The sequence below is a fragment of the Gymnoscopelus braueri genome (assembly GCF_963280865.1).
Source record: "Gymnoscopelus braueri genome assembly, chromosome: 15".
NCBI classification, from domain to species: domain Eukaryota; kingdom Metazoa; phylum Chordata; class Actinopteri; order Myctophiformes; family Myctophidae; genus Gymnoscopelus; species Gymnoscopelus braueri.
In genome coordinates, this window is record NC_137620.1 from 51,564,207 (window position 1) to 51,573,600 (window position 9,394).

The 9,394-nt window shown below is 43.8% G+C and overlaps 1 protein-coding gene across 1 annotated transcript in view; it reads left to right on the plus strand.

Annotated features, from left to right (window-relative positions):
- The first annotated feature begins 571 nt into the window (after positions 1–571).
- LOC308101632 (TSC22 domain family protein 4-like) overlaps positions 572–9,394 on the plus strand; it is a 13,628-nt gene continuing 4,805 nt past the window's right edge. The window contains exons 1-3 of the mRNA XM_080451053.1: positions 572–730; positions 1,598–2,186; positions 4,125–4,216. Of these exons, the coding sequence (XP_080307179.1) occupies positions 1,599–2,186; positions 4,125–4,216 (680 nt within the window). The 5' untranslated portion in view covers positions 572–730; position 1,598. The remainder of the gene's footprint in view (positions 731–1,597; positions 2,187–4,124; positions 4,217–9,394) is intronic.

Genomic DNA, 9,394 nt, shown 5'->3' on the forward strand with positions numbered 1-9,394 from the left:
ATATTCCTGAACCGATTATATGACAAAGGTCTCAATCGTTCAGAAATAGTGTTTGTAATGTATTTATGTATTATCAGCAGACTGGCATCCCTTCCTTCTTATTTAAAGGCAGACTAGTTAACTTTGAGCCTAAATTTAAAACAAATATTTTATTTTGCATTTTTCCCTCTTATCAGCCACTATATAATTATGCTGGTGTGTTTTCCTGCAGAACGACACATCCCTCTGGCTCTATTTTGGTTTTGTGTCTGAAAAGCTACGTAGTCTGCCTTTAAGATCCTTGGTTCCAGGCTATGCAATATGTGACTGCTGTACTGACTGACGTCTGCCTCTAGGTGTCACTATGGAGCCATCATCTCATCATCACAGAGGGGTGTGGCTTCATCTCATAGAGTACAACACAGAGAGAGAGAGAGAGAGAGAGAGAGAGAGAGAGAGAGAGAGAGAGAGAGAGAGAGAGAGAGAGAGAGGAAAAAGAGAACTGGGTGTAAGAGAGAGAGGAAAGAGAGAACAGAGGGAGAGAAAGAGAAGAGGGAGGGAGAGAACGAGAGAAAACAGGGGAAGAAAAATAGTCCAGAAGAGAGAGACAGACAGTTGTGGACTTGTTCTCTCGGTGACATCACTAGATGCAGAGAGACAGGCTGGATGGAGAGACAGACAGACAGACAGACAGACAGATTCTTCAATAGAGAAGTGATTGTTTGAGACGTCGTCAAACTACACACAGCAGGTCAGAACTGTGTGTGTGTGTGTGTGTGTGTGTGTGTGTGTGTGTGTGTGTGTGTGTGTGTGTGTGTGTGTGTGTGTGTGTGTGTGTGTGTGTGTGTGTGTGTGTGTGTGTGTGTGTGTGTGTGTGTGTGTGTGCGTGTGTGTGTGTGTGTGTGTGTGTATGTGCTAACAGAGTTGTGAAACTCTAAACCGTAAATCTAAAGTTGAGCAACGACACAGAAATGTAACGTTTCACTAGAAGTCATGTCTCTGCAACAGGAAATGACATTTAACACTTTATGTTATACATGTTATACTCACTTATATTACTTACATATGTGTGTATATATATACACACACACACACACACACACACACACACACACACACACACACACACACACACACACACACACACACACACACACACACACACACACACACACACACACATACAGTCTGTTCTTGTCACAGCTGGACTATGGAGACATCATCTATACATGTTCCTGCTCCCACACCATGTTGTCTTAACTGTATGTTTGTGTGTGTGTGTTTATGTGTTTAGTATGCGTGTATATTAGGTTTGCGTAAGTTTGTGTGTGTGTGTGTGTGTATATTTCTGTGAGTGTGTGTGTGTGTGTGTGTGTGTTTGTGTGTTAAGCATGCGTGTATATTAGGTTTGCTTAAGTGTGTATTTCTCTCTGTGTGTGTGTGTGTGTGTGTGTGTGTGTGTGTGTGTGTGTGTGTGTGTGTGTGTGTGTGTGTGTGTGTGTGTGTGTGTGTGTGTGTGTGTGTGTGTGTGTGTGTGTGTGTGTGTGTGTGTGTGGTGTGTGTGTGTGTGTGTGTGTGTGTGTGGTGTGTGTGTGTGTGTGTGTGTGTGTGTGTATAGGATGAGTAAAAAGAGGCGGAGCTTCCAGATCACCAGTGTGACATCATCAAACTACAGCCTATCGGCTCCCAGCTCTCAGGGAAGCTCCTCCCAGCCGACCACACCTTCCCTTATAAGGAAATCCAGCTCCCATGATGCATCAGGGGCTGCTTCTAGATTTCGAGTCGTCCGATTGGCCAGTGGGCGAGGCCAGCCGTATCGCCGGGGACGATGGACGTGTGTGGACTTCCTGGAACGGGAGGAGAGGGTGGGGCTTAGGCGTTTGATGGACACCATGAGAAACGCCCAGTCCCTGGAATCCCTGGACGCGATTGGTCTGGACAGGGAGGGGGGCGGAGCCGGGCTGCGCGTGCACGCCCTCCGTGGGGCGGGGCATCACGTTCACTCTCATGGCACCTCCCACCTGTTGGCCAATCAGCCAATCAGAGGAGAGGGGAAGGAGGAGGGGCTTGGTGGAGTTAAGCCCCTCCTACTCCGCCCCTATAACCCGCCTACTTCTCCCACCCGCCAGGAAAGCAAGCGGCCTATCAGAGTGCAGCATTTAGACTCCACCCCTCCTCTCCGATTGGACGTTGATTCTGCAGGAAGGGTAAATATGATAGATGTTGGTTATCAATAGAAACTAGAAAGTACTGTTCCTGAAGAAACAGTGTGGGATCGCTAAGAATGTTGCTGGTATTGAGTATTTATAGTGTTAGTAGTGTTATAGTAGGGTCATAATACAATGACATCAGTATTATGACTTCACTAGAATGGCATTATGCATTATGACGTCACCATGGCATTTCTCCATTGAAATGACCCAAAAAACGGGGGGAATAATAATAATAATAAAAATAGTGAAGATAACATTAGTGTGATCGCTAAAGCGATCCCACAATGATCGCTAAAGCGATCCCACAATGAGACATGTGACAGATCACATGACTGTGTGTTGATCACATGACTGTGTTGATCACATAACTGTGTTGATCACATGATTGTGTGTTGATCACATGACTGTGTTGATCACATGACTGTGTTGATCACATGACTGTGTGTTGATCACATGACTGTGTTGATCACATGACTACAGAGATGATGTATCTGTAGGAGTAGTAACACAATGTGTCTCATGGTGGCGCTAGAACTCGCCAGCAAAAACTTTGCAAAGAAAACTAAACATGGCGGAAAGCTTGTCAGGTGGAAATGGGCGTGACTGTATGGCATACGCTTTAAAAGTTATAGTCCAAAACGTTAAACGGCCTGTTATAGCGCCACCATGAGGCCCATTTGAAGTGGCATTTATTCCTTGGCCTGGAAAGAATGTGTTTGCAAAGTTTTACAGTAAATCGGCGCTCATGATTTACGGCATTCTGTTCACAACGGGCCTCCTACAAACTTTACATGTCAATGTTAGCCAATCAGGATGGAGTATAGAGATCATGTGATCACATGACTATAGAGATCATGTGATCACATGACTATAGAGATCATGTGATCACATGACTATAGAGATCATGTGATCACATGACTATAGAGATCATGTGATCACATGACTATAGAGATCATGTGATCACATGACTATAGAGATCATGCGTACCGATTTGTGTGAAATTTTGATAAAATCTGATGGAGTAATATCCACCTCCTGGTGGCGCTATAACAGGCAGATTAGAAAAATGCAGGGCAAAGGTTTTTCCTTGGCCTCTAGTTGTTTGTTTCATGGAAATCGCATGCTGTGTTCATAATTTGAGGCATTTTGTTCAAAAAGGAGCACTCCTGCAAACTTGTCAAAAAATATATTTTCAAAAACTTGGCCTCCTGGTGGCGCTATAACAAGCCCATGTGAAACATGTGTTGCAGGGGTTCTGCTCTGGCATCCAGGGAGTGTGTGTGCACAGTTTCACTGACATCAGGCCAGCGGTGCAGGAGATTAGTTGAGATTAGATCAAAGACAGAAGGACGGACAGGGTGTAAAACATAGTGTCGACACCTTTCGGCCTGGTGGAGACAATAATTATATAATATCTATCTATAATATCTATAATATCTATAATATCTATAATATCTATAATATCTATAACATCTATAATATCTATAATATCTATAATATCAATACGTCACCAAATCTCTGCATGTCTGATATGTTTATTATTACATTTTAAACTTATGTTTAGAAAGTAAACAGAGTCGCCCCCCCCCTCGCCCCCCTCCCCACCTCCTTCCATCAAGGCTTTTATGAGACTCACGCCCTGAATGTGAGACCGTTTGGTCTGAATGTGAGACCGTTTGGTCTGAATGTGAGACCGTTTGGTCTGAATGTGAGACCGTTTGGTCAGTCGCCCTCCACTTACACCAGACTGACTTATAGAGAGAGAGAGAGAGAGAGAGAGAGAGAGAGAGAGAGAGAGAAACAAGAAATTGAAGGGTAACTTTACATCTTCATATCATGTATACTTTATTTAAGACCTGTCTGTCTGTCTGTCTGTCTGTCTGTCTGTCTGTCTGTCTGTCTGTCTGTCTGTCTGTCTGTCTGTCTGTCCAGTCTGTCCTCAGACTGTCTGTCTCTCAGCCCAGCTCTCCAGGTGTCTCACAACCCGACCTGAACCCAACCATGTTCACTCTACCAGAGGATAGGTACACACACACACACACACACACACACACACACACACACACACACACAGACACAGACACAGACACAGACACACACACACACACACACACACACACACACACACACACACACAGACACACACACACACACACACACACACACACACACACACACACACACACACACACAGACACACACACACACACACACACACACACACACACACACAGACAGACAGACACACACACACACACACACACACACACACACACACACACACACACACACACACACACACACACACACACACACACACACACACACACACACACACACACACACACACACACATTGGGGGGGGGCATAGAACAACTAAATGCTGTTTCCACATGTTTAGTTTAGGTTTTAGAGACAGAAGGCAGACCTTAGAATGATGACCCCAACAGTAACATGTACTAAACTAGACGCGTCGCAATTCAGGGCAATTGCAAAGTGTGGTTGCGCCGACGCGATTCGCGGGTCGGTGCCGCCGGGACCCGAGTAATACGCTGGGAGGAATACCGTCGGAGGCTGCGGCAATTACATTGTCACGTCACTCCTGAGATCACTTGCTTTTCATTTTGAGAGGATTGATCCCCCAAAAATCATGTTTTTGCATCAAACGGTTACGTTTTGTGCATTTGTGGCGCCCCCTATGGATCAAAGTGGAAATGCTTTTGGGGATTCCTTGAGTAAACCACCCTCGACATGTGATTCAAATTTGGGATTGATTGGACGTTTCGTTCGTGATTTCTGGCATTTTTTGTAAAACGGGCCCCTCCCACTAACTTTGGAAGCCATTTACGGACGAACGGTAAGGACTATCAAAATGCCGTTTGGATATGTTTATCGCATGGGTCCAGAGATCATGTGTACCGATTTTTGTGAAATTTGACCAAAATATGTGGGAGGAGGAGCTAAAAGTGTGTTTTGAAGAAAATTCAAAATGGCGGAAAATCTATCCTGACGCAAATGGGCGTGGCCTATATGGGTGCGTCATGACCCAAGGAATCTAGGGAAAAATACATTTTGATTTTACGACCTACGGTTCAAGAGTTATAGGCCAAAACGTAAAGGGGGCTGTTATAGCGCCACCATGTGGCCGATTAGTGTAATTATTTCTTCAATAATTTTGGACTAAATTATGAACCACACACACACACCCTTAGTTCTCCTTAACGTTATGTTACTTTAGCTCTGCTCCATAGGGTTAGAAGGAGTTCTCCTTAACGTTATGTTACTTTAGCTCTGGTCCATAGAGTTAAAAGGAGTTCTCCTTAACGTTATGTTACTTTAGCTCTGGTCCATAGAGTTAGAAGGAGTTCTCCTTAACACTATGGTACTTTAGCTCTGGTCCATAGCGTTAGAAGGAGTTCTCCTTAACACTATGTTACTTTAGCTCTGGTCCATAGAGTTAGAAGGAGTTCTCCTTAACGTTATGGTACTTTAGCTCTGGTCCATAGAGTTAGGAGGAGTTCACCTTAACACTATGTTACTTTAGCTCTGGTCCATAGAGTTAGAAGGAGTTCTCCTTAACACTATGTTACTTTAGCTCTGGTCCATAGCGTTAGAAGGAGTTCTCCTTAACACTATGTTACTTTAGCTCTGGTCCATAGAGTTAGGAGGAGTTCTCCTTAACACTATGTTACTTTAGCTCTGGTCCATAGAGTTAGGAGGAGTTCTCCTTAACACTATGTTACTTTAGCTCTGGTCCATAGAGTTAGAAGGAGTTCTCCTTAACACTATGTTACTTTAGCTCTGGTCCATAGAGTTAGAAGGAGTTCTCCTTAACACTATGATACTTTAGCTCTGGTCCATAGGGTTAGAAGGAGTTCTCCTTAACGTTATGGTACTTTAGCTCTGGTCCATAGAGTTAGAAGGAGTTCTCCTTAACACTATGATACTTTAGCTCTGGTCCATAGGGTTAGAAGGAGTTCTCCTTAACGTTATGGTACTTTAGCTCTGGTCCATAGAGTTAGAAGGAGTTCTCCTTAACGCTATGTTACTTTAGCTCTGGTCCATAGAGTTAGAAGGAGTTCTCCTTAACGTTATGATACTTTAGCTCTGGTCCATAGAGTTAGAAGGAGTTCTCCTTAACGCTATGTTACTTTAGCTCTGGTCCATAGAGTTAGAAGGAGTTCTCCTTAACGCTATGGTACTTTTAAACCGTTGCCCACATCACCCGGTAGCTCAGGCTGTGCAGCCTCTCGTCTTTAGTAAAAAAAATATATATATACTTTCGCTATTCACCAAAACAAAGACGGTTTTAAGATGTTGAAAGCTTACTTTCCTCAGTGGGTACACTCTGAGCCCCGCCCCCTCCCCACCTCACGTCTAAAATACACTTTTTGGCCTGAAAAGAAAATATTTAACGGGAAGGAAAACATAGAAAGTTCCATTGAGCGTATCTGTAGGGGGCGCTGTGGGTTAACTAAACATGTTTTACATCCGGTGAAACATTTTATTTTCTGGCCAAAAGGTGGAGTTTAGACGTGAGGTGGGGAGGGGGCGGGGCTCAGAGTGTTCCCACTAAGGAGGGGGCGGGGCTCAGAGTGTTGTGTGGGGAGGGGGCGGGGCTCAGAGTGTTGTGTGGGGAGGGGGCGGGGCTCAGAGTGTTCCCACTAAGGAGGGGGCGGGGCTCAGAGTGTTCCCACTAAGGAGGGGGCGGGGCTCAGAGTGTTCCCACTAAGGAAAGTAGCCTTTTAACATCTTAAAACCATCTTCGTTTTGGTGAGTAGAAAAAGTGTATTTTTTTTTTTACAACAGACGAGAGGCTGTGCAGCCAGCCCTACCGTGGTAGTACCTAGGTACCTGCCCTACCTACCTGCCCTACCTAACAGTCTGCTCTACCCTACAGCCCTACCGCCGTAGTGCGAGAAACAACCCGAAATGTTGTTATTGTTTTATTTAGAGCCGTGGGTTTCAACCCTTTTCATATCAAGGTCCATTATTGTCTCCGCCGTAGGTGGAGAGTATGTTTTCGCTTCGTCCCGCCGTGTGTTCACCTCCCTCCTAGCCAAGCTAACATTGGTCAAGCTCCACGTGACACATGTCAATATGTTGACACCAATGCCTTTGATTGGCTAAAGGGACGCATGACGAAATAAAATCCTATAAATAGGTGTGTCACTTCAAAAAATGTTTTTTGAAGTGAGGTAAGACAGGATCAATCAGTCTTGATTGGAACAGTACCTTCCAGTACAAATCGCCCGTCCGTGCGTGTGTGTGTCCCTCTGAGAACACCTAACATTGGTCAAGCAAAGGCGCAGAAGGCCAAAGCTAAGAAAGCATACTCATCTACAACAGTAATACAGAAGAGGACTATAGAGTTGAATTGATCCCACAACAAGGCCGAAGTCTTAATACTGTAACAATTGGCCACCTTGATCAAATACATTATGTAGCACTAGAGAAAACTGACATAGATCAAACACACCAATCAACTGCTGAAACTGTTCAAGACAATGAAGATGAAGAAGACAGACAAGCATTTGAACAAACCAGTCAATTACGACGACTCCCATATGACACATTGCTTCAAGAAGATTTTTTTTTAGATGCAGACACTACATATTCAGTCGCCCCTGCAGAACACCAAAAACCACGCGCATTCTACCAAGACGACACGTTCTACCAAGACGACCCGTGCTATTGAAATAGCACGGGTCTGCTGGCGGAGACTTGTGCTCCGAGGAGCACATTTTCTAGTTTATTCTGCGTTTGAGGATCATTTGAGCCATTTAGACTCTCAGACCCCAGACCAGTGGTGGGAAAAGTAGCCTCACATGTTTTACCTAAGTAAAAGTATCAATACTGCAGTGTCGAAATACTTTTACCGAAATTTACTTGAGTAAAAGTACAAAAGTATTGGCATCAAAATATAGGCCGCCTTAAAGTAGCAAAAGCAGAAGTAGCAGAATGTCATTGTGCAGATATTATAATATATATATATATATATATATACATATATATATATATATTATTATAGTATCTGTCATTGTGCAGAATGTCCCATTTCAAAATGTATTAACCCTGCAAGACCCGGATATATTTCTACTTACAAAAAAAAATAATCAACCTTTCAGATGGTGTTTTAGGAGTACTTTGGAGAGGAAAATATAATGTTTTTAAAAAAAAATAGTTTTCGTAAGGTTTAATTGAAATGTTGTAATATTACAACAGTGTGTCTAAAGGGTAGCAGAATTTCCTATAGGCCATTTTTACTCACTGTCAGAATAGCATGGCAAATGTCTATATACTTCACTAAAACAACTTAAGGGTTCATTTATATGGTTATGGTTTATCATTTGGCCTCAGAACAGTATACATTATGAATAATATTGGGCCTCAGAACAGTACATTATGAATAATAACATCAATAAGCCATATTTTTAAGAATTTTGATTTTATTAAAAGAACAAAATGAAAAACAGTACAATGAATGTACTAAAGAAACCTAATTACAATATACACTGGTCACAATGTGATGCAAACAGCCCTCCACCGAAGACCAATTCACACCTGCTCAAAATGAAACGGGCACCCCCTCTCATCCATCAATTTGAACACCATTTACAATCACTTGCTTTTTAGCAGTGATAGTCCCAGAAACAGTTTCGGTCTCCTGAAATGCACAGACGAACACCACACTTGTGGCAGAGTAAGCTGGTGTAACTTGAACAGCCACTATTCCTGCAGCGCCCCCTCTCTGTCTTCCGTGGGAGGTGTCCAACTTGGTCCTGGCGCACATCTGATGGCCGATGTTGACATGGTGCCTTGCGTGGATTGCAGTCTGGACACATCCCTTGCAGTGAAGCGAGGCTCTCTCCTTGCTTGTGGCATTCTGGGTTTGGCGTGTTTGGCCGGTTGGGGGGGGGGGCAGTGGGTCAGTGGGTCAGTGGGTTCACTGGGTTCACTGGGTGGATGGTTTTCTTTGGACTCCTCTCCACAGGCCTCTTCATCCGACTCTTCATCAGTTTCAGTAAAGTCGATGTCCACATCACTCTCTCCATGCATTACAATATCCAACACATCCCTTGCAGTGAAGCGAGGCTCTCTCCTTGCTTGTGGCATTCTGAAATGAAAATAAAGAAATACCATTAGTACATTAGTACTAGCACATCTCACTGCAGGTACATATTTCACAAGTCACACAATAC